Source organism: Balaenoptera physalus, assembly GCF_965194825.1.
Source record: "Balaenoptera physalus genome assembly, chromosome: 19".
Classification (NCBI taxonomy): domain Eukaryota; kingdom Metazoa; phylum Chordata; class Mammalia; order Artiodactyla; family Balaenopteridae; genus Balaenoptera; species Balaenoptera physalus.
Window position 1 is genome coordinate 53,609,904 of NC_138900.1, and position 24,697 is coordinate 53,634,600.

The window sequence follows — 24,697 nt, forward strand, 5'->3', positions numbered from 1 at the left end:
TCAGTAGTTGCGGTGCATGGGCTTAGTTGCCCTGCGGCATGTGGGATCTTAGTTCCCCAACCAGGGATTGAACCCGCGTCCCCTGCATTGGAAGGTGGATTCTTTACCACTGGACCACGGGGAAGTCCCCTGTGTGTTTTTTTAATCTGTTAATGAATGGGTTTTTTTGTTTATTTGTGAGGTTTTTTGCATTTCGATTATGGGGCATCATATGTACCAACAGTTTTTCTGTTTAATGATGAATGTTTACCTCATTGTTCATTGGCCTAGAAAAACTCTGACATTAATGATCTTGGAATTAAATCTTTAAAAATTAAATATAATACTTTAAGAGCTTGCATTATGCAAATATTCTTAATCATTGAAAAATGATTGAAGAGTCAACTAAATACTCTTGGGAACTAGGACACTAAATGGTAAAGCCATAGTTAAGTTAAACTTTATTTTATCAGTAATTTTTATCTTAAATATTCAAATTGGTAGACAATAGCAAACCTGACTGATTGACACTTTACCTTCTGTTTCCTTTCCTTTCTTTGTTTTTCAGGGAAGCCTAAAACCATTTATTAGTTCATTTAAAATTACCAAAATAAATAAATAAATAAAAATAAAACGACCAATAATGAACCCATTACAATGTTAACAAATAAATTTTTTTATGAAAAACTATTTTCCAGAACAAGAACAATTTCAGTGAGAAGAATGGCATTATTTTACAATTTTGTAAATCTCTTTAATATCTAACCTAATGGAAGCTAGAAGCTAGATGCTCATATTTGCTTCTGCATTCAGTTTCTTATGTTACGTTTTGATTAAGTATATGAAGAAGATCTAGCCTTTCACAGATAATGTAGTTTGAAAAAGAAAGAGAACTTCAATAACCTTTCAGATAACTATGGATAATGTTCTATAATAGTATATCAAAACTCCACAAGTGGTAGTTTCTTTAGGGTTATTTACAATGTGGAGTCTGAAACCATATCAGTGAAGTTTGGTTCTTTGTTATATTAAAACCCATTGGTCTGTCTTACGCTTTGAATGAATCTTTTACTCTTGCATGCTTTTTAAACATCATGCTTAAGGCATTTGGAGAAAATTGGTTCACTGAGTTTTAAAGTATTGATAGACTGTCAGGTTCACGGTGGCAATACAAATATTCCAAAATTCTAATTTTCACTTCAAAGCTTAGATTTTATCATTGGCAACAAATATTGTCACTTGTTGCTCTTGAAGTGATAAGCTTACTTGGCTCTTCTTCCAGAAAATGTTTGGCAGATAATCACATCTTAATAGTTATAGTTGTCAGTTATTTTTCAAATAAGAATGATGTTCATTTTATTTATTTATTTATTTTTTTAAATTTTATTTATTTATTTATTTTTATGGCTGTGTTGGGTCTTTGTTTCTGTGCGAGGGCTTTCTCTAGTTGCGACAAGTGGGGGCCACTCTTCATCGCGGTGCACGGGCCTCTCACTATCGCGGCTTCTCTGTTGCGGAGCACAGGCTCCAGACGCTCAGGCTCAGCAATTGTGACTCATGGGCCTAGTCGCTCCGCGGCATGTGGGATCTTCCCAGACCGGGGCTCGAACCCGTGTCCCCTGCATTGGCAGGCAGATTCTCAACCACTGCGCCACCAGGGAAGCCCCTGATGTTCATTTTAATAGTAGCTAGTTTGTAGTTTAGCTTGCAAATGAAACAAATACACAAGTGCTTTTCTCTGAGATTGCCACTTTACTCCAGTATGCATCAGAAGTACTTTATGCATACTTTCCATTTTGTCACGCAGAATGTTAAAAAATGTGCACTCAAGAGTCAAGGTATATGGGAGTTCCCTGGTGGCCTAGTGGTTAGGATTCTGGGCTTTCACTGCAGTGGCCCGGGTTCAATCCCTGATCAGGGAGCTGAGATCCTGCAAGCCGTGTGGCGTGGCTTTAAAAAAAAAAAAAAAAAAAGAGCCAAGGTATAATAAAACTTATCATTTTTACTGCTTTGTCATGGGCAGTATTAAGTGAAACTCCCTCCTTCCCTCCCTTCTTTTACTATAAGTGTGTGGCAGTGTATTCAGTGACTACTATTATAGTTTGGTGCCTCTGCCCTGATTTGTGTTAGTTAACGTGCCATAGTTTTCCCCACCATTGCCTTTGCACTGTCAGTGCGGGTGTCAATAAAGCTGACAAATAATGAGTTAGTATTGTGAAAATAGTTTGTATTTCGTGGACCCTCTGAAACAGTCTTGGGGACTTCCAGAGATTCTTTAATCACAGTTTGAGAACCACTGAGCTAAACGATTTTAAAATGCTCTTAAAGCTGGTGGAAGTAGCATAACTCAACATAATAATTCAGCTTCTGAATGGTAAGAGTTGGTTATAATATATAAATGATTTTACTGGTTCAAGCTTTTAATATTTCAGCTTTTCTGGAAGTATACTTCAAGCTGGTTTAGAAATAATTCTGTACAGTAATCAATGCCTGTTAGAAATAGAATTTTTTGTATCTGTATCACTAGATACTGAGCCTCACTGTAAACATCTAGCTTAGTTTATGATGGTTTAATTAGCTATCTTTTTAGTTACTAATTTTTTCTTCTTTTGAATAAATAAAAGTGTAAAAATTAATGTAACATCAAGGTTAATACTATATCATAATATCAAAGACCTTATGGTATAGTATTTAGAGTATAGAGTGTTTAAGTATAGAGTATATAGTATAGAGTGTTTCTGTTGTGATGTTTATTTAAGTCATCTTAAATGCTCTAGCAGTAGAGATTGTTTTCTGATTTTTTTTTAAGGTTTTCGTTACTGTATTACTTTTTTTTGTAGTTAGTAATAGAGCATATTAAAATCTTTTAAATACACAGTTGTGCTTCATATTCTGTCATTGCTAGTTTTTACTTTCAGTGGTTTGCTGAGTTTCCTAAAGAGAGTTGTCTTTTAACATCCAACAGATAGCATGTTGTCCAGTTTATGTTGCTTTGGTACTTGGAAACATTGGGTTGCAAGCATGTAGAACAGACTGTCAGTCAGTTTGCTGTGTTGTAATTTGTAATAAAGTTAGAATAAACACTTCTTTCAAAAATAATCCTAATAAATATTTTCCATATTAGAGAAATCATGAATCGTTCAGAGCTACCTCGTTAGATTGTGAAGCTTCTTCATGGGGAGCACCAGGCAGGGCATGTTCATTTCTGCCCCCTTCTTTCTTTTGCAGTGATCTTAATCATAGCACGCAATATGTACAGGGGCTAGCACTTTGTACCCTCGGCTGCATGGGCTCCTCAGAGATGTGCAGAGATCTTGCAGGAGAGGTAGAGAAACTCCTGAAAACCTCCAACTCTTACTTAAGAAAAAAGGTAACTTTCCATGAAACCGAATGTCTCGTTTGGATTAGAGAGTATTATGGAGATGAGAAGGCAGATTATTCATTTTTGAAAGCTCAAATGATAATATAACTTTCTTTCCCTGTGCAGTAAATGTATTTTAAATGATTATATATGAATCAGTTGTTTATGAATCAAAATCTTTTTTTATACTAATTTTGGAGGTGATTTTTTTTATTGCTATTTAACTCTCCAATTAGTAAGTGATTGTGAACACTTTAATTCTTTTAATTCGTCATTTTTCAAGGAAATGATTTATAAACAAGCAAATGTTATTGGACCCTAGATGGCATACCTAATTACTTCCTAAATTACCTGATTCTAAACAGTATTAAACAAAGTGATAATGAACAGATCTTTGCGAATTTATTTTAGTGCCCATGTCTTTCTTTGTATTAGGGCCTTTGAATCTTGGAAGTGCAGTTCCACTGGGGCCTAGATAATTATTAGGGAATGATTTAGAACATACTTCCTAAAATTGATTTATCTAAATGGAATAGTAATGGAAGACAGTGATCTTATTCACTTATTTGCTTTTATTTGTTGATATAAACATTTTGTTGTTATTTTATTGTGCTTGAATCCTAAAACCTTCATAAACAAAGGGTAAAATTTAGGACTTTAGAAGTGAGTCACATAATATCATCTGGTTGGCGTTTATTGTGCCTCTGTATTAATGGTGTGAGACAAAGCCGTTGAAAGGGCCAAGCTGTTTTCCAGGATCATGCACTGTTAATGATGGCTATAGACCAAAGCCAGTGTTTTCTCTTAAAAAACGTGTGGGCTGCTCTTGTTCAGAAAGATTAAATAAATATTAATAAAGATTAATAATTATTAAATAAAATAATTCCTACAGATTAGAAAAAAAAAATTGTTTCCCCCAACTGTAGCATGGGAAGAATTAGCTGAAATCTTTTCTTGTTAATGTATCTGAACTTTTATGTTATTCAATTCCAACAAATAGTAGTTATGGTTCCTTTTGCCAGGGGTGGGGACGTTTAACCAAAATCATCTTTGAATGTCTTTCTTTCCTGTGAACAAGTTTCTTCAGTAGAGACTAGCTAACTGAGAGGCGTTTAACTAAGATCCTAAGTAACTTTCAAATGATTTTCTTGATTTCAGTAGAGAGTGAATTGGGGAAAGTATAGGTATTATTAAAAGCAGCAGCAGATTTAAAGCATCTGCAGTATATATATCTTTCAATTGCATAATGTTTTTATAAAACCTTTTGGTCTTTTTACTCAGAAGAATGATTATCACAGATGGAAGTCTTTATTTTTTACTTTGCAAAACTCCACATAAATTATGTTTAGCATGTTTGATAAGTTTGTGTTAACCATGGTCTAGTCGAGAAAGCTTTTGTCCACTTATTTGGTAATATATGACCGAAGAGGCAGGTGGGTTAGAAGTTCTCGTTAATGCAGTAAGTATAAGTTGGAAAGCCCTAACCAGTTAATAACTAGTAAGTCTGATAATAATAAATAATAAATCTGATACCTAACTCCTTTCTTTTTTCATGTAGGTGAACTAGTTGATAAGGTTTTGTTGTTTATAAGATTGGTTGTCCTGACTTAATTGAAATAAATCTTCTTTTGTCCTTTTTATGTTTTTTATAGGCAGCACTTTGTGCTGTTCATGTCATCAGGAAGGTTCCTGAACTTATGGAGATGTTCTTACCAGCAACAAAAAATTTATTGAATGAAAAGAACCATGGTAATGTGATTTAGATGCACTCATGAAGTACTGAGGGAGAAGGGGAAAGAGAACAGGCTTCAGGCAGTGTTGGCCTTCTGTCTCATGCAGTGGACTCACCTTTCTACTGTGCTTGGACACTTTTCCAGGAAGGGCTAATGGGTTGAATCTCTCTTCTACTCCCATATCCTAGTTTTTGTAATTAGAGATTGATTCCTTTACAGTAAGCTTGTTTTTCATTTCTGGTCCTCTTTTACTATATTAAAAATACTATATTAAGTAATAGTGTAATTACAAATGATCCTAGCCTTGATGTTCATGTGTAAAACCCTTTGATTTCCTGGCTATTTTATAATAGAAGAAAAAGTTATTTCTTTATTGTTTTGCTGTAGTAGTGTAAGATTTGTGAAACTACTTTTAGGTTACTTGTAACAGGAATTTGTAATGGGTACCCAGATATATTTTTATAAAGCTTGAGAGAAATTAAATGAAATGTGGCAGTTCTTTACCGAGCATTTTATTCTTATTTTGAAGTCAGTGAAACAAGTTCTGAGTGAAGAAAATTCTTGTGTCCTAAATGCTAAGAGAAAAAATGGTAACGTGTATTTAATTTGATTAATGCAGTCCTGTGCTTAGAAGACTCAAAATATACTTGTTGAACAAATGAATGTTTAGGGTACTTATTTATTATTTAGTGAAAAGTATGGTGTGATTCTTTTCACTCACTCTTGACCAAGCAAATTTACTTTGTCATTCACAACTACCTTAGGTTTTTCATATATTTTATCTGGAAATTTAAAATCTTAGTAAGATTTTTCTTCTTGAAATATCTATCAAAACTCAGCTAAGAGCTTATTAAGTCTGGAGCAGGTAATATCCAGTTTATATTGACTAGAAGCATGTCTTTATGGATATTCTCAAATGTAGAGACGTGTATTGGTTCTCATTTTTTAGCAATTATTTTGGTCATACAACTTTAGAATATTCTGTTTTGATTGACATCACCAGTATTAAATCAGCAGATATCTATTAATACCTCCTTTGTATTCACCTCAATGCTTAGATTCTTTGAGAGATTAAAAAACAAAAATAGCAGCTGCCCTTTTGGAATTGACCTTTAGAACTCAAAGCCCTGTTCTATGAAGTTGAATAATATAGCCTCATTTTTAGTTTTCATTGGTTCTTTTCTTTCAGGTGTCCTTCACACTTCTGTAGTCCTCCTCACAGAAATGTGTGAGCGAAGCCCAGACATGCTTGCACATTTCAGAAAGGTAGGTGCCATTCTGTATATCTAAGCCTTTCTTGATTGAAAATGGTTTTCCTGAAAAGTACATGATTTTCTCACCTATGAATTTTCTTTTGAAAGAAAGCTGTGGAGCTGAATAAAGGACTTAAACAGCCCTGCTGTGTGGTAGGGCTGGAAGCCAGATTTAGGCATATAAGAACTGGCGATAGTGCAGTGTTTTCCCTTTCATAAGAGAAGTCTTCTCTCATTGTTGGCAGACACACCAGTCTCTCATGTGCTTTATCTGCTGTTTTCACATTGAAGTTAGGAAATGTAACCTGAGGTCAAATTACACACAGGAAATGTGTGTGTGTGTGTGTGTGTGTGTGTGTGTAGTTTAAGGCAGGTAATTTTTTTAAAGGTGAAAACTGCAAAATGAAATTTGACATTACTTTTACCTAACATAGGGTCCCCCACTATTCGTTTTACGCTGTGGTGACTCCAGTGATGGAAGTCTCTAGCTTTCTTAAGTCCCTCCCTCCCTTTCTTAGAGCATTCTGAAGTGGAATTTTTTTTCTCCACTTACGTTTAGAAGGCACTAGTAAGGAGGACTCAGAGAAAGACTGTTCTTTGGGTAACTACATGCACTCAGTTCCTTTTATAGGGTGCTGATCACTCCATAAACTGGGCTCACTTTGTACTTTAGATCTAATGAAGCTCTAATAGCAGCTCTTTTTTGGGGGGCTTTTTTGCCCCTTTAGATGTTCATGTATTGATTAAATTATTATACAATAGTCTGAGGCCCGTATCTGTCCCTAATGCTTGCTTTGTATGTTTTGTTCCTGTTGTCTGTTTGGAATCCTGCTGTATGTTAGAATGAAAAGGTAAGAATTAACCCTCTTTTAGATGGTGCATGCTGGCATTAGGTCCTTAGTGGCTTTTGTGTATCCATCCACAAATGTGGCTTTTAAAAATATACTAATGCTGAAGCTGTGCTTAATACTATGTTATTTGTCCTAGCATTTTTGGCTAACTTCCTAGTCCAGGTTTTGTCTTGTCACTTAAACTCCTGACTCCACAGTCAGCCTTGGATTTCAGTTGCAGCCTTCCCTGATTTGTAAGCCTCCTTCTCTGCCTTTCCTTTGTCTTCACTTGAGAAACTTTGAGCAGTTTCCCAGTGGCATTGGTGATGGCAGTTCCAGATCAGTTTGGATCCTTGACGCCAAACACTGCTTCTTCTTGAAGCAGATATTTTAGAGCCGTGTGGGTAACCTCATACTTTAAAAAGCTCCGTACGTACTTCTGAACTTTCAGTTCAGACTTAGAGCTTTAATTTCCCCCTTACTTGCCGTCAATCTTGCCTTGAAGCTTTGGAATATTAAAAGTTTTTTGAGGTAGAGTGGGTGGGCATCAACTGATTTTCATGGCTGCAGCCTTTCCCTTTGTCATTTTATTTTGTTTGTCTTGTCATCAGTTTTAGTAACTTGAATTTTTGTCTGAAAAATAAAGCTGGGTTCCAAGAATTTGTATGCTGAACACTTAGACATTTGTGCTTTTTGTCCCGGGGTGCTCTTATGTGGTGTGAGTTTATTAGTAGCTGAAGGAAAAAGAACTTCTCTGAGACAGAAACCAGATTTTTTAAAAAAATAATTAATTAATTAATTAATTAATTTTTTTTGGCCGCGTCAGGTCTTAGTTGCGGCATGCGGGACCTTTCTTTGCGGTGCACTGCCTCTTCGTTGCGGTGCATGGGCTTCTCTCTAGTTGTGGTGTGCGGGTTTTTCTCTCTCTAGTTGTGGCACGCGGGCTCCAGGCTGCATGGGCTCTGTAGTTTGCGGCATGCGGGCTCTCTCATTGAGGCACGTGAGCTCAGTAGTTGTGGCGCAGGCTTAGTTGCCCTGCGGCATGAAGGATCTTGGTTCCCTGACCAGGGATCGAACCCGTGTCCCCTGCATTGGAAGGCAGATTCCTTACCACTGGACCACCAGGGAAGTCCCCAGAAACCAGATTTTAAAAAGTAATTGAGGATATGGGTAGTACAAAAAAGGAGACCATTGGGAAGTATGCAAGGCAAGCTACTTTTTGTGCGGAGTTTGGTAACTAGATGATCCTGGTTTTATTACATTTTAAAGCAGTTTATACAGTTATATTATTCTCACCTCTAATATGAATCTGTCCACAGTGACAGATTTAATGAGGACTCTGTTTAGAATTTACAGGTCATTATAGCTTAGATTTGTTTTAATCTTGGAGTTGTCCAAATTAGATTTTTGTTTAGGTGACTTATGAAGTGCTTAATTGAAGTGTTACGGCCAAACTTATTTAAATTCCCACAGATTATGTTGTCTTGTATTTAGCAGTAGACTTAGTGTTGTAAATGTTTTGAGTGTGTACCTTGGGCAGAGCTTGGCTTTTGTTTCAGTCTTGATCCCCTTTTAGAATTGGAGAGTAGGGAGGAATCCAAATACGATGAGAAAAAAATAATTGAGTTGCAGCAAAGTTGGGGCTGTTTTGACTGCCTCCGAAAGAGATATGGTTCAGTTCACTGTGGACACTTCTTTTCTTAATGTTAGGTGATTAGAGTTGTTTATATAGCTAAATTGAGTTTGTAGTTAGAGACTGGAAATGTTCTTATTGTGGCAAACATTTTGGAATAGGGTTTTAACCTTAAATGATTGATCAACAGAGTTTGAAATGAATGATAGTACTTAAAGCATTTTTAAGTTCAGCTTGGCAGTAAAATTGCCTCTACTATGTGCTGTAAGTCAGTCTAATGGACAGAGTAAAAAGAAGGGCATTCTGACCATAAGGAATGTATAGTTTCATTAGTAAGATAGGACAGGCAACAAATGTATAATTAGGTGCTGAAATTAAATTTTACCTAAAATTGTGTCATATGAGTTAAGAATAGGAAAAGGACATTATTCATGGCCTTGCTGTCTTCCTAAAGTGAGGGATACAGTTTTTCATGTGTCTTTTCCACTTAGTCAATGTTGGAGGCTTTTTGTATTCCCTGTTGTTTGTTGGAAAAGGATATAACTAGCCAAATATTAAGAGGAGAGAATTTTTTTCTCTATTTGAGATAGTTTAAGACTGTAATTTTAATAAAATCACCAGTATTTTGGGTGTGATAACATTTTATATCCACATGTGTTGAATGTATTAAAAACTGAATATATTTGTGCAACCTAGGTGTGTCAAGTCCTATAGAAGTAGAAATGCAATATGCCCCGTAGGTACCTGTTTTACTTGGTTCTCAGAGGCTTTCTAACCTACTGTTATTTATAGTGCCTTTGCATATATAACTCTGGAGTAAAAATATCTGGTTTGTTTTTAATTCAGATATTCCTTCTTGAGTTCTTGGCCAAAATACTCCTAAGTTATAGTTATCAAACATCAACAGTATACTAGTATATTGTATCAGTAGAATTTGCTTGGACTCAGACCCTTGCATCCTTTTTCTAAGTCAAATTACCTGCCTATTCATGAGAAATTCTTTGATGTTCACTGTTTTTTGATGCATCTCTCTTCCCCGCAGCTTGTGCCCCAGTTAGTTCGTATTCTAAAGAACCTCATCATGTCCGGATATTCACCAGAACATGATGTTTCTGGGATCAGTGACCCCTTTTTGCAGGTGAGGTTGAAAGAAAGTTTTGGATAAATGATATATTTTGGAATAGATTTTTCCTTCCTCTTATGTTTGTGTTGGGTAGAGATTTGGTAGTTAATTGATTAAACTAATTACATTAACAAATGAATAGTGACACAATTCTGTATGAGATTAATAGGATAAAACTATAGTTGTAATAGTCAAATCATATACTACATAGAAACTTGATTTACCAATATAATACAGCTCTGCAGGTGGTGGTATCCTTTGGCTGTGAAGTGTCAAAGTGTGGGTTGTCTAATAACTTCATTAAGACATAGAACCATGTATAACTTCTCTAAAGATAATGTTTAAATTTCTTCTGTTTGAATTTTACCATTTCTATTGGGATCTAAGACTTCATTTAAGTTATTTGAATTTCATATCAAGCGAAGTTCCTTTGTGCCAGGTGGAATTTGTTGACATTTGTCATATTTTGCACATTAGGTACGAATTTTGCGGTTATTGAGAATTTTAGGACGAAATGATGATGACTCAAGTGAAGCTATGAATGATATATTAGCACAGGTGAGTAGACCAAAACTTACATTTAAGTAAACACTCATTTTAGTAAAGCAGGGAGTAGAATGATTGTGATTATATGGAGCAGTTTTTATTTGTGTTTTCTCATTGGTGGCTGTAATCAGTTACAAAATATCTCCTGTTACCTCTGGATGTTTTTTGGAAGCGTTGTTTTGTCACTTTTGTAACACCCTCTGTGTCTTTTCAGGTTGCCACTAATACGGAGACTAGTAAAAATGTAGGAAATGCTATTCTTTATGAAACGGTTTTGACTATCATGGATATTAAGTCAGAGAGTGGACTGCGAGTAAGTCTTTTTAATCTTTTCTTCTCTAAATATTTTATTTAAAATAATTGACTTGGATTTTGGAAATGAATTCTATTTGGAAATTAACTTTAGTAAAGAATGATGCAGAATGTATAGTGGTTTTTTTTGGTATCTGAAGTATCATTTTCTCCACTGAAGGCTTAATATTGATTATAATAGAAATTGGAAGAGCTTAGGTATGGTTAGATACATAATGTTAAGTGAAGGAAAAATTTCTTTCTTTCTTTCTTTATCTTTTTTTTTTTTTTGACCACACCATGCGGCATATGGGATATTAGTTCCCCGACCAGGGATTGAACCCATGTCCCCTGCATTGGAAGCAGGGAGCCTTAACCATTGGACCGCCAGGGAAGTCCCAAGGAAGCATTTCTGAATGAGCTTTTTTTTAGAGCCATGATTTGAGTTGGGCTCAGTCACTTCAAATAAGACATCATATTTGAGTTAATTCATTTCTCTAAATATTTATTTTTATTTGAGAAATAAACACAAAGTAAAAGAATTCAAAGAGTAAAAAAGGTATGCAGGGAGGAAGATGTCTGTCTGTAGCTTTCATGTGTAGACTCTCAATTTTTCTAGTGGGAAATATGGTTACCATTTTCTTTTTTTTTTTTTAACATCTTTATTGGAGTATAATTGCTTTACAATATGGTGTTAGTTTCTGCTGTTTAACAGTGTGAATCAGCTATATGTATACATGTATGCCCTCCCTCTTGCGTCTCCCTCCTACCCTCCCTACCCCACCCCTCTAGGTGGTCACAAAGCACCAAGCTGATGCAGCTGCTTCCCACTAGCTATCTGTTTTACATTTGGTAGTGTAAATATGTCAATGCTACTCTCACCATTTTCTAATGTACTTTTTTTTGGAGATATTTTATCCATATTTAAATGTGTCTGTACATGTGTATTTCTTGTCTTCCCCACTTCTAAAAACTTTTTATTTAAAATAATTTTAGACTTACACAAAAGTTTCAAAAATAGTTCAGAGTTCCAATATTACCGTTCGCTCAGCTTCCCCTAATGTTAGCATCTTGTATAACTGTAGTATAATTATCAAAACTAAGAAGTTAATATTGGTTCAGTACCATTAACCATATTACAGACTTTATTCAGATTTCACCAGTTTTTCTACTGATGACTAATCCTTGATCCCATATTGCATTTATTGTCATGTCTCCTTAGTCTCCTCCAATCTGTGACATTTCCTTCGTCTTTCCTTCGTTTTTTGTGACTTTGACACTTTTGAAGAGTACTGATCAGTTACTTTGTAGAATGTCCCTCAATTTGGCTCTGTCTGATACAGTCTTTTTTTTTTTTTAATATTTATTTATTTATTTGGTTGTGCCAGGTCTTAGTTGTGGCATGCGGGCTCCTTAGTTGTGGCATGCGTGTGGGATCTAGTTCTCTGATCAGGGATTGAACCCGGGCCCCCTGCATTGGGAGCACAGAGTCTTAACCACTGCGCCACCAGGGAAGTCCCTGATAGATCCTTTTTTTAAAAAAATTTTTTCTAAATTTATTTTTTGGCTGCTTTGGGTCTTCGTTGCTGCATGCGGGCTTTCTCTAGTTGCGGCGAGCAGGGGCTACTCTTCGTTGCGGTGTGCAGGCTTCTTATTGCAGTGGCTTCTCTTGTTCGGAGCACGGGCTCTAGGCACGGGGCTTCAGTAGTTGTGGCTTGAGGGCTCTAGAGCGCAGGCTCAGTAGTTGTGGCAAATGGGCTTAGTTGCTCTGCGGCATGTGGGATCTTCTGGACCAAGGCTCGAACCCGTGTCCCCTGTATTGGCAGGCGGATTCCTAACCACTGTGCCACCAGGGAAGTCCCCCCACCCCGATATATTCTTATGATTAGTTTGAGGTTATGCTTTTTTGGCAAGACTACCACACAAGTGGTGTGCCCTTCTCAGCTTCATATCAGGAGGTACATGCTATCTGTTTGTCTCATTACTGGTGATATTAACCTTGATCTTTTGGTTAAGGTGGTGTCTGCTGTGTCTCTCCACTGTATAATTGGTTTTTTTCCCTTTGTAATTATAATATTTTGGAGGAAACACTTTGACACTATGCAGATATTCTGTTCTCCTCAGACTTTTACCCACCATTTTAGTACCCATCAGAGGCTCTTGTCTGCAACAGTTATTAGGGTGGTGTTCTAATGATACCTTTCTATTTCCCTCATTTTTTCCTCATTAAATAATTGGAATTCTTCTATAAGGAAGAACTCTCCCTCAAGAATTTATTCATTCTTTCAACCATTTATTAGTATAATAATTGCTAACCCATAGCTTTGTAAGAAACAAATTTACTATCTACACTACAGTATTTGTGTATAGTTCTTTTTGTCATCTAGGTTGTTCTGCACCTTACACATTTCATGTTAGGTGAAAACATTATGTTGGAGCTAGTTTATATTCATGTATAGAGACCATTCTCATTTTAAAAAAGGTTGTAGTAGAATATTCATAACATAAAATTTATCATTTTAACCATTTCTAACTCTGTAGTTCAGTGGCATTAAGCACATTCATATTGTTTTGCAACCTACACAACCATTTATCTTCAGAACTATTTGGTCTTCTGAAACTGAATCTATGTACCTATTAAACAATAACTCCCCCCTTATCCCCTGTCCCCAACCCCTGGCAACCACCATTCTACCTTCTGTCTCAATGGATTTGCCTATTCAGGACATTTCACATAAATGGAATCATATAATATGGGGTGTTTGTGTCTGGCTTATTTCACTTAGTATAATGTCTTCAAGGTACATCCATTTTGCAGCATGTGTCAGGATTTATTCTTTTTAATGGTCGCATACTATTCCGTTGTATGGATGTGCCATAGTACATGTAGCAAATTTGCTATTAATGGACTCTCCTATCATGTGTGATTATAGATAGTGTTGCAGTAGATTTTTGTGCATATGTACAAGTACATTTGTCAGCTAAATTCCTAGAAGTGAAATTGTTGAAGCAGAGGATATAGTTTCATTTTGTAGCTTTTATTTATTTATTTATTTATTTGGCCGCACCATGTGGCATGCAGGATCTTAGTTCCCCAACCAGGGATCAAACCCATGCCCCCTGCAGTGGTAGCACAGAGTCCTAATCACTGGACCACCAGGGAATTCCTAATTTTAAATATTTATAGTTACTGCCAGATTTCCCTCCAGTGAGGCTGTAACAATATTATTTTTCTGCTAATGATATAAAAACTTTAAAACAATCTTTCAGCAGAAGTAAAATATGGTTTTAGGAGTTTGCCTTCAGAATTTTTTTTTTTTTTTTTTGGCTAGCAATCTATAGAAGTACTAACTAAACTACCACCTTTAAATAGTTTGCACCTATCAGAGGCCAGAAAGTGACCCTTAAACAATATAGATATTTGATTTTCCTAAATTTTTAAGCTATGCTGTTTCTCTATAGGTCCTAGCCATAAATATCCTGGGTCGTTTCTTATTGAACAACGACAAGAATATTAGGTAAGTCAACTGAAAAATGTCTTGTATCTGGCTATTATAAACTCAGTGTATTCAGGAGTGACTTTGTTCAAGATCACACATGTATTGAGTGACATATCTAGAACTTCAACTCAGGATTTTTATTTTTAGTCTGGTCTTAAAACCATTTTGATAAGAAATTGAGTATTTGCCTCATGAGTTAATTTTTAGTCCTGTTTATACTTTAGCATTAGGAGTCAGCAAACTTTTCTGTAAGGGACCAGATAGATGGTCAGTATTTTAGACTCCATGGGCCTTAGGGTCTATTTGGCAACTACTCACCTCTGCCTCTTGGTGTGAAAGCAGCCATAGACTGTGTAAATGATGAGCATGGCTGTATTGCAATAAAAATTGATTTACCAAACCAGACAGCAGAGGGCTGGGTTTTTGCAGATAGGCTGTAGTTTGCTGACCCCTGCTCTAAATTAAGAAGAAAAATATAACATTTCAGTTGCAAACCTGGAACATGTTTGTGAACTCCAGCTACTTTTTTAAAGTAGATGAATTTATCAGTATTATCTTCTATTCTTTCTTGTCATGTTACGATTGAAAAAAATGTGGAAATAATCATTATGGTACCCTGAATTATCTTCTCCTTCCAGAAGAATTTTTAAATACTTGGATCATAAACTCAAATTTTTGCAGGGCCGGTTTTGGTACTGGTATCAAACAAAAGCAGAGGAAATATAAATGGTAAAATTGAAATAATTTCCTCTTGTGTTTTGGGGCTCAGGCAGCCTGAAAAGGCATACTATATACTTATTTTGTTGTACTATTTGAAAGAGTTTGGAAGAATCAAGTCAGTCACTTTTAGAAGTTTAAATGGAATTGACCATGAATACAAATCTAAATCCAAGGCTTCTGGTTGCCACAGCTTTAGATTATAGTGTTTTTTATGGCTTTACTGTGTTTCCATTTTACTCACTAATCTGTCTTGTCTTTTAAATATTTAACAATGTATGCTTTCCCTTAGTCATTGGACATCTTCTTTGTCGTTAAGCAGAGAACTATCCTGAATTTTACATTTTAATTCTGTTCTTCTGCAACTTTACGTCATCCAGATATGTAGCTTTAACATCTTTGTTGAAGACTGTGCAGACAGATCATAACGCAGTACAGAGGCACAGAAGTACCATTGTGGACTGTCTAAAAGATTTGGATGTCTCAATAAAACGGTAACAGATTATTGAAAATTCTGCTCCCCACCCATCACCTGATAACTTTGTAATAGTTTTGAGAGAGAGAATGTTGACATTTATGTATTTAGTCATTATTTTCACAGAGTAAATCCTTTTTTCGAAAGGATTGGCAGGGAGAAGTTTAGATTAATGAAAGAGGCCAGTACGGAATACTGAAGTGCACCCTGAAGTTGTCCTTGGTTCTTTGATGAGTAAAACAGGTACAGATAAGCTGGGCATATGTTTACTCAACAGAGGTACTGTGTTCTGTGTGTTGGAGGATGAAAATACGGAGTGATCCATCGGCTGAGTGTTTTATCACAATGCTGAAACTCAAATTGCTGACAGCACACGTTTTCTCACAGTACTTCAAGATACTAGAGGCGGCCGTGTTTCTTAGAACAGTGCATCTAGGAATGACTTTTAGGCAGCACATAGGACTTTGAAAAGGCATGTATATTTTTTCCTTGATGTAGTAATTCTACTGGTTCTCTTCTTAGAATAACTGTAGTTGTTTGTAAAACCTAGTTATAGTTGGCCTCAGTGAACTTTTGGTTTACTGTTCAAACCAGAAAAAATTAGATTTGAAATGGTCTCTGAAACTGTTCACTTAACAAACATTCATTGATAATTGTGTTCCTTCTATTTGCAGAGAACAGGTGCTAAGTGCTTGGGCAAACTAAAGATAAGACCTAGAGTCAGTAATAACAACTTTTACATAGTGCTTTGCAAAGGATTTATAAGCACCCTCTCAGTTGGTTCTCAGAGCAAGCCAGCAAGAGAGACTAGGCAATTACTTCTATCCCCAATTAACAGATTAAAATACAGTACCAAAGGAATCAAATGACTTACACCAAACCTTACCCCTTGGACATGGCAGACCTGGGAATAGAAGTCAGACTTTCTGACTTCTATTGTGTTGTTTCTCTATAGCTCATGACTGGGCTTTGCATTTCAAAAGTAAAACCTGGGTCTCTTTGACAGGTTATATAACAGTAGGAGCTTAGACTCTGGAGCCAGAAAGCCTCATTTCAAATCCTAGCTCTGCCCTTAATAAACTTTGTCTAGTTACTTAGCCTTTCTGTGCTTCAGTTGTCCCGTATGCTAAATGTGGATAAAAAAGCACCCACTTCAAAAGGTTATATGCAGGATTAACTGGATTAACATATGTAAAGTACTTAAGCACTGTGTAAGAATTAGTTATTATTGCATTTCTGTAAGGATTGAGTTTTTGTTGCTTGTAGATTAACTAAGATGAAAGTATTATTAAATTGGTATTTTTGAAAGTTAATTATATGCCATGTTTGACATTATTGACCAAATGTGAAAAGATGCCTGTAGTAACCTTATAACTTTTATATGTAAAACATGTCCATATTTGCCTTCAATGCCAAATTTGATAGGCGGTTTTAGCTCCTATTTGCTCTCATAGCACATACCCTTTTTTTCCTTTTCATGGCTCTTATTCTCTTTTTCAGTTTTTTTCCCAGCTTTATTGAGATATAATTGTGTAAGTTAAAGATGTCCATCACATTGACTTGTCACACTTATCTATTGCAAACTGATTATCACCGTAGCATTAGTTAACACCTGCATCCTATCACACACTTACCATTTCTTTTTCATGGTGAGAATATTTAAGATCTATTCTCTTAGCAACTTTCAAGTATATAATACATTGTTACTAACAATAGCCATCATGCTATACATTAAATCTCCAGAACTTATTCATCTTACAGGTGGAAGTTTGTGCTCTTTGACCAACATCTCCCCATTTTTCCCACCTCTCAGACCCTGGTAACCACCATTCTAGTCTCTGTTTCTATGCATTCAGCTTTTTTTAGCTTCCACATATGAGCGATACTGTATAATATTTGTCTTTCTCTAACTTATTTCACTTAGCCCTCAAGGTTTGTTTTTATTCTACTCCTCTATGTACCTTTTGATGTAACCTATGTTAGATCATCTTTGGACTAAAGTGGATGTAATAAAAGGAGAGTATGGTGACTATATATCATGTTTTTAATGAATAACGCAGAGGTATTATCATTGGGTAATAATTTTGTTGCCTCTCTTTTTGAGTCTTTTAAGTATTCTAAATTTCAGCTTCATAGAATAGATTGCTGAACTCAAACTGCATTTTTGGTCTTTAGTAGTATATCTCTTGGGGATTTTTGAAGAAAAGTGTTGATGAACGTTCAAAATAAATTTGATAACTTTGGTTATCTCATGTGCAAAGATTGGGATCATAAGATCATGCAAAGACATCAATACATCCACTAGCGCTTGGTGTTCAGAGGCAACATACGTGGGTCTTTGTTTCATTCCCACTGTAAATATCATAACTTTTTTTCCCTCCCCCCTGCAAGGCGTGCAATGGAATTGAGTTTTGCCCTGGTAAATGGGAATAATATTCGAGGCATGATGAAGGAATTGCTTTATTTTCTGGATTCATGTGAGCCAGAATTTAAAGCAGACTGTGCATCTGGAATCTTCCTTGCTGCAGAAAAGTAAGATTTTATTTTTATATTCATTGGTAAAAAATGCTTAGAACTTTTTGGAAAGCATCTTTAAAACATGGGGGAAATGTTGTAAACATGTTTAAACATGTAACATTTATTTCAGGCTTCCCATTAGAAATTAGGTTTGAGAAGGCCATTCTAGCCAGTATCTAATATTAAGCATTATGCTAAGACCAAACTAATCCCACTTTTATAAAATCTCTTTTATCTGTTCTTTAACCTCTCATCTATGATGTCCTTTTGATGAAGAGAATAGAAAAGTTACAGCATCTGGATGGTGGTTCTGTGTAAGACTTTTAGGAAGAAGTACCTCAAGATTTTGGTAGTATGGTTGTTTCTCCTCTTTTCACTGTGAATTTTAGGGAGCAAGTTTCTAGTCCTGATGTGCCTGGGTCTCGGAAGAGTCCCTTTTCTTCTTTCTTCTCTATCCCCTCCTGTCCTGACTTTATGATTTATTTTCTGAAAAACTGGAGACAGAGTCCCCACTTCTCAGCTCAGCAACTCCTATTGCATATTACGTGGAACATCAGAATTTGACTATGTACCATTTCATCACCCTTTGAAATGGGAATTGCTGCTAGTTTTGAAGGTGAAATGGGTCCAGATATAATCACTTAACCTGTGAACCTAAAAAATGCTGTAGGACAGGATTTTTGAAAGTCACTGAGCAGAGCTTAGTTTATAGGTTCCAGTGTTTTCACCTAGTGCCATTATTTTCTCAGGTATGCACCTTCCAAACGGTGGCATATAGACACAATTATGCGCGTTCTGACAACGGTAAGTAGTGTTCTTAAGTCAACATATACTAAGGGCTGGATGTGTCGATTAACGAGTCAGACAAAGCCCTTGTTCTCATGAAGCTTATGTTCTAGTGGGGGAGATAGGAAATTCATGGGGAAATATGTACCACTCTCTTGTCAGGCAGGGGAAAATGCTATGAAAAATACTAAAGTAGCATATGGGACTATATTGATGGCAGAGGAAGATGGGATATGGGGCAGTGGGCCAGGTGTCTTAGGTAGAATAGGGCAGGTCACTCAGACGAGGTAACATTTGAGTAGAGAACTTGGTTAAATGAGGAGCTGTGCAAAAATTTGGGCGAAGAGTGTACAAATCAGAGGGAACAGTAAGTGTTGCAAAGCCCTAGGGTAGCAAACAAGCTTGACCTGTCTGGAGAGCATCAAGAAGGCCAGTGAAGCCAGTAGAGTGAGAGAGGCAGAGAATGGTAAGATTGATGCAGGGGCTAGATTCTATAAGGCCTCACAGGAGTTAGGATTTTATTTTGAATATGATAGGAAATCATTGGAAAGTTTTGAATGGCTAAATTCTGGATTTTAAATTATGGTTTTATAGAATATCCTTTCTTTGGTAGTCTTCTGGAATTTTGGAGCTTCTCAGTCGATCATTCAATTAATAGACAGGGATTAGAGATTTAAGAGGAAAAATGAAAATGTAGTGGCATAACTATCTATGTCTAATTATGTCACCGGAAGTAAAAAACATTGACAAAGTTGACCACATTAAAATTTAAAACTTGTATAGCAGAAGGAAAAAAAAATCTACAAAGTTAAAAGGCAAATGACAATTAGGGGAAAAACCATTGTAACATATGACAGTGTGTTAATATTTTTAATCTATAAATACTTTACAATTAATAGGAAAAAGTAAAACACTGATGGAAAAACTGGCATTTGAACAGACATTTGACAAAAGAAGAAATGGCTAGTTAACATTGAAAAATACCCTTATTCTTAAAGAGATAGTAAATAAAATAAAAGTGAGGTGTCATTTTTCACTTGTCATACTTTTTAATCTAATTCCTAGTGCTAGTTAGAAAATAGAGAACAGGCAGTACTTTATTAATTCTGTTTTTAGGACTTTCTCTTGGAAAAATAAAAGGTCATTGTACAAAAATGTATATACAGAAGTGTTCATCCTAATCTTATTTATAATAGGGGAAAGCTGGAAACAACTAGGAGTCTCCAGATGGGCATGGGTTAAGTAAATTATGAAACATCTGTAAGAGGGAATGATACCATTGAAATTTTTAAAATTTCAATTAAATAGTTTACCAACAGTGAATTAATTTTGTAAAAGTTTAAAAGTCAGTATACTTAATCGCGAAATTATATTCTAACAAAAGATACGATGGTTTTTATAAGGCTCAAAAGAAGGGAAAAATTAGAGCTCCTGAAGAAAAATGTTTATCAAAATCAAAACCTTTTTAAAAAAATTGCTCCAACTTTTCAGTTTTCCAATCAATTTATGTTCTCTTTTTATATGATCATATGATTTTTCTTCTTCAGCCTATTGATGTGCTAGGTTAATTGATTTTTTAAAAAATTATTTATTTAATTGAAGTATAGTTGGCTTACATTAATTGAATTTTGAATGCTGAATCAGCCTTCCATATCAGGAATAAATCCCACATGGTTGTGGCATATATATAGTTTTTTTAATACATTATTGTTGTATTTGATTTTCTAATTTTTTTAAGGATATTTGCATCTGTGTTCATGAGAGATATTGGTCTATAGTTTTCTGTTCCTGATGTTTTCTTTGATCCATGTGTTATTTAGTAGTGTGTTATTTAATTTCCAAATATTTGGGGACTTTTCAGCCATCTTTATATTACTTATTTCTAGTTTAATTTTGCATGATTTCTATTATTTTATTTATTTATTTTAGAATATTTATTTTATTTATTTATTTTTATCTTTGGCTGCGTTGGGTCTTCATTGTGGCACGCGGGATCTTTTTGTTGTGGCGCAGGGTCTGTTCGTTGCGGAGCATGGGCTTCTCTCTAGTTGTGACGTTTGGGTTTTTCTCTCTCTAGTTGTGGCGCGTGGGCTCCAGAGTGCGTGGGCTCTGTAGTTTGTGGCACTCAGGCTCTCTAGTTGAGGTGTGCGGGTTCAGTAGTTGTGGTGCGTGGACTTAGTTGCCACGCGGCATGTGGGATCTTAGTTCCCCGACTAGGGATCGAACCTGTGTCCCCTGTATTGGAAGGCGGATTCTTTACCACTGGACCACCAGGGAAGTCCCTGTGTTCTTTTAAATTTATTTTTAATGGCCCAGAATGTGATCTGTCTTGAGGAATGTTCTGTGTGAGCTTGAGAAGAATGTGTATTCTGCTGTTGTTGAATGGCATGGTCTATAAATGTCAATTAGACCATGTTGATGCTTTCTCTTATTTAAAACACTCTGCTTGTGCTTCCCTGGTGGCACAGTGGTTAAGAATCTGCCTGCCAATTCAGGGGGACACAGGTTTGAGCCCTGGTCTGGGAAGATCCCACATGCCATGGAGCAACTAAGCCCGTGCACCACAACTACTGAGCCTGTGCTCTAGAGCCCGCGAGACACAACTACTGAAGCCCGTGCACCTAGAGCCCGCGCTCTGCAAGAAGAGAAGCCACCGCAATGAGAAGCCCGCACACCACAACGAAGAGTAGCCCCACTCACTGCAACTGGAGAAAGCCGGCGCGCAGCAACGAAGACCCAACGCAGCCAAAAATAAATAAATACAATAAATAAATTTATTAAAAAAAATAAAAAACAGTAAAACACTCTGCTTTTTCCTATTAGGGAAGAATGTAAATATCTAAGTCACACCACTAATTACCTGCTTTTTAGCTTCTCACCTTTCCTTTTTGACCATTTCCCCAAACTTCTCCCTCTGTCTTTGTGTTTCTTAACAGGAGTGGGTATCCCAGCCACCTGGGATTTTTTCTTTGTCTTTTTCCTCTCTAAAGTACACATGGGTAGGCCTGGTCTCAGTCTTGTAAATCAGATCAGCTCTTCTGTCCAGTAATGGGAGATTGACCAAGGTGGGCTGATATTAGGCACAGGTTCCACTGTTTGTATGTCTTGTGCAGCCTGGTTATCGTCATGCTCTGATAAGGCCAAAATTTAGCTTCCTCATAGGTTAAATAGCTGTATTTTGTTTTTGTGGTTGTAAATCTCAAGATTCCACTAGTCAAGAGGACAATAAAGAGATCAAGGTTTTCTTTTTCTTTCTTTTTTTTTTTAAGAGTGGATAATTAAATACAAAATATTTCCTATTCCTGGGACTACTTATTGGTTCTATAATATTTATAAACTCTAGTTTTTAAAGGAGTGTGAATAAACTCAGGTTTTTTATTTGTTTGTTTGCTTATTTATTTATTTATTTGGCTGCGTCAGGTCTTAGTTGCGGCACGCAGGATCTTCCTTGAGGCACTTGAGATCTTTCCTTGCGACGTGTGGGCTCTTCATTGTGGTGCACGGGCTTCTCTCTAGTTGTGGTGTGCGGGCTTTCTTGCTCTAGTTGTGGCACGCAGGCTCCAGAGTGTGTGGGCTCTGTAGTTTGCAGCATGTGGGCTGTCTGGTTGAGGCGCACGGGCTTAGTTTTCTAAGCCCTGCAGCATGTGAGATCTTAGTTCCCCGACCAGGGATCGAACCCACGTCCCCTGCATTGGAAGGCAGATTCTTTATCACTGGACCACCAAAGAAGTCCCCTAAACTCAGGTTTTTTAAAAGTTACTGTTTATTTCAGTCTCATCTTATTTAACAAGCCTTTTTGAACTGTTCATGTACACTCCTTTCTCCGTCCCCCAGAGTAGCGTGACTACTATAGCTAGCTCATGTGATTTTAACGCTGTGTTGGGGAGTTGTGGGAAGGGAGAGGTTGTTGTAATTAAGTTCCCAGTGAATGTATTTCTTAAATTTTTGTAATCGTAGACCTTACCTGTTTTGAGTAGAGAAGGCCTTTCTTAAATTTTAAACCTTTTTTTTTTTTTTTACTTTGGACGAAGAGAAGATTTTATTTTTTATAAAATCTTAAAACTTTAGAATATTCATTTAAATAAGACTTTAAGGGGGGAGGGATAAATTGGGAGATTGGGATTGACATATACACACTACTATATATAAAATAGGTAACTAATAAGAACCTACTGTAGAGCATAGGGAACTGTACTCAGTACTCTGAAATGGCCTGTATGGGAAAAGAATCTAAAAAAAGAGTGGATATATGTGTATTTATAACTGATTCACTTTGCCATACACCTGAAAGTAACACAACATTGTAAATCAACTATACTCCATTAAAAAAAAAGACTTTGAAGTTTGAACTGCTTATGAACATGAGAATTGGAAACAACTTTATCTTTGAGGGTGTTTTGTAGTAGTCTCCTTTGAACAGCAACAGTACTAGCTAACATTTCTTATTATTACTGTGTGTTTCTAGGGGTAACTGTCCGCATTTCCTTTTAGGCAGGAAGCTATGTTCGTGATGATGCAGTTCCCAACTTGATCCAGTTAATAACCAATAGCGTGGAGATGCATGCCTATACTGTCCAGCGCTTGTACAAAGCAATTCTTGGTGATTATTCTCAGGTAAGTACTTTCACTTTTTGGGGGAAATTGCCCTTTATTTTCCTGATATGCTCTTACTACTATCACTCTAGAGGTGCCTCAGTTTTGACCTTTATGGTTAGATGACCTGTGATTTGTATTAATCCTTTAAAGGACTGAAATCTTTGACAAACGGTGACTTTCTTTTGACAGCAACCTTTGGTGCAAGTAGCTGCCTGGTGTATAGGTGAATATGGAGATCTTCTTGTGTCTGGCCAATGTGAAGAGGAAGAGCCTATTCAGGTACCCTTTGTCACTCTTGGTTAAGGAGGGGGAAAAACAATGTTTTTGGTTTTAAGAGAGTAGTGTTTAATGAGTTGAGATTGATTCCTTGAAAACCCTTTAAAGAAGCAATTCCAGAATTACATTGGAAAACCTGCTGATTTTTGAGTTGGAACTTACTGGGCCATTGTGAGATATTAAAACTGCCTTTAGGACCTACCCCCCCCATCCCATCAGACTGACTTACATTGTTTCTCTTACCCTCTGGCTGATAAGAAGAAATGAGAGTGTATCCATGTTTCCATTTGCTCATTAAAGGACTGGATTTCAGAGAAGTTGTGGCAACAACACTTTAACTCTATGTATATTTTTCCTTTCTTCCTCTCCTTCTGCCTCTGAAAGTCATAAAATGCCTCTCAGCCCCCAATGGGTATTCTCCATCCTTTTTACCTCCCTCCTACATGCTTCTGGTTGGTGGGTTAGGTTGTACAGTTACCCTGGCAAAGCACAGATTGTGTTAGAAGCTTTGGTAATGATGGCAGGATTGTCTTTCTGGTGGCATCCTGTGACTTAATATCAGATGTAGATATTTACAGTTAAAATTCATCTTACATTGTCTTTTTTTTTTTCTGCACAGGTAACAGAGGATGAAGTGTTGGATATTTTAGAAAGTGTCCTCATCTCTAATATGTCCACCTCTGTGACACGAGGTTATGCCCTCACTGCCATTATGAAGCTTTCTACTCGATTCACCTGTACTGTAAAGTGAGTATGGAGAAAAAGTAGGGTGAACATATTGTTTTGTAATTTTTAAAAACTTCATTATGGAAAATTTCAGGCAAAAGCAAAAGTAGAATAGTAAAATCAATTGCATATACCTTTATTCCTCAGTAACAGTCATCATTTCATGGTTAATCCTTATTTTATCTATACTTTGCTCCCTGTCATCCCCCTATCCCACCATTGCTTATTTTGGAGGTAAAAAGTAATGTTTTTAAAATCAGGTTTCTGATGCCTGTTTTCTCTTTTAAAGTAGCGAAGTTATTTTCCCATATAAGGGTTCTGGTTTATTATAATATTTTGAGATGTCTGAATAGGA

The 24,697-nt window shown here is 36.3% G+C and overlaps 1 protein-coding gene across 2 annotated transcripts in view; it reads left to right on the top strand.

Annotated features, from left to right (window-relative positions):
• AP1G1 (adaptor related protein complex 1 subunit gamma 1) overlaps positions 1-24,697 on the top strand; it is a 79,281-nt gene that overhangs the window by 40,726 nt on the left and 13,858 nt on the right. For both annotated transcript variants that reach the window (XM_082439017.1, XM_082439016.1), the window contains 13 exons: positions 3,208-3,349; positions 4,993-5,089; positions 6,263-6,339; positions 9,832-9,927; positions 10,390-10,470; positions 10,673-10,771; positions 14,212-14,267; positions 15,347-15,460; positions 17,833-17,973; positions 18,708-18,762; positions 23,236-23,358; positions 23,530-23,619; positions 24,236-24,363. In XM_082439017.1, coding sequence (XP_082295143.1) covers positions 3,208-3,349; positions 4,993-5,089; positions 6,263-6,339; positions 9,832-9,927; positions 10,390-10,470; positions 10,673-10,771; positions 14,212-14,267; positions 15,347-15,460; positions 17,833-17,973; positions 18,708-18,762; positions 23,236-23,358; positions 23,530-23,619; positions 24,236-24,363 — 1,299 coding nt within the window. The remainder of the gene's footprint in view (positions 1-3,207; positions 3,350-4,992; positions 5,090-6,262; positions 6,340-9,831; positions 9,928-10,389; positions 10,471-10,672; positions 10,772-14,211; positions 14,268-15,346; positions 15,461-17,832; positions 17,974-18,707; positions 18,763-23,235; positions 23,359-23,529; positions 23,620-24,235; positions 24,364-24,697) is intronic.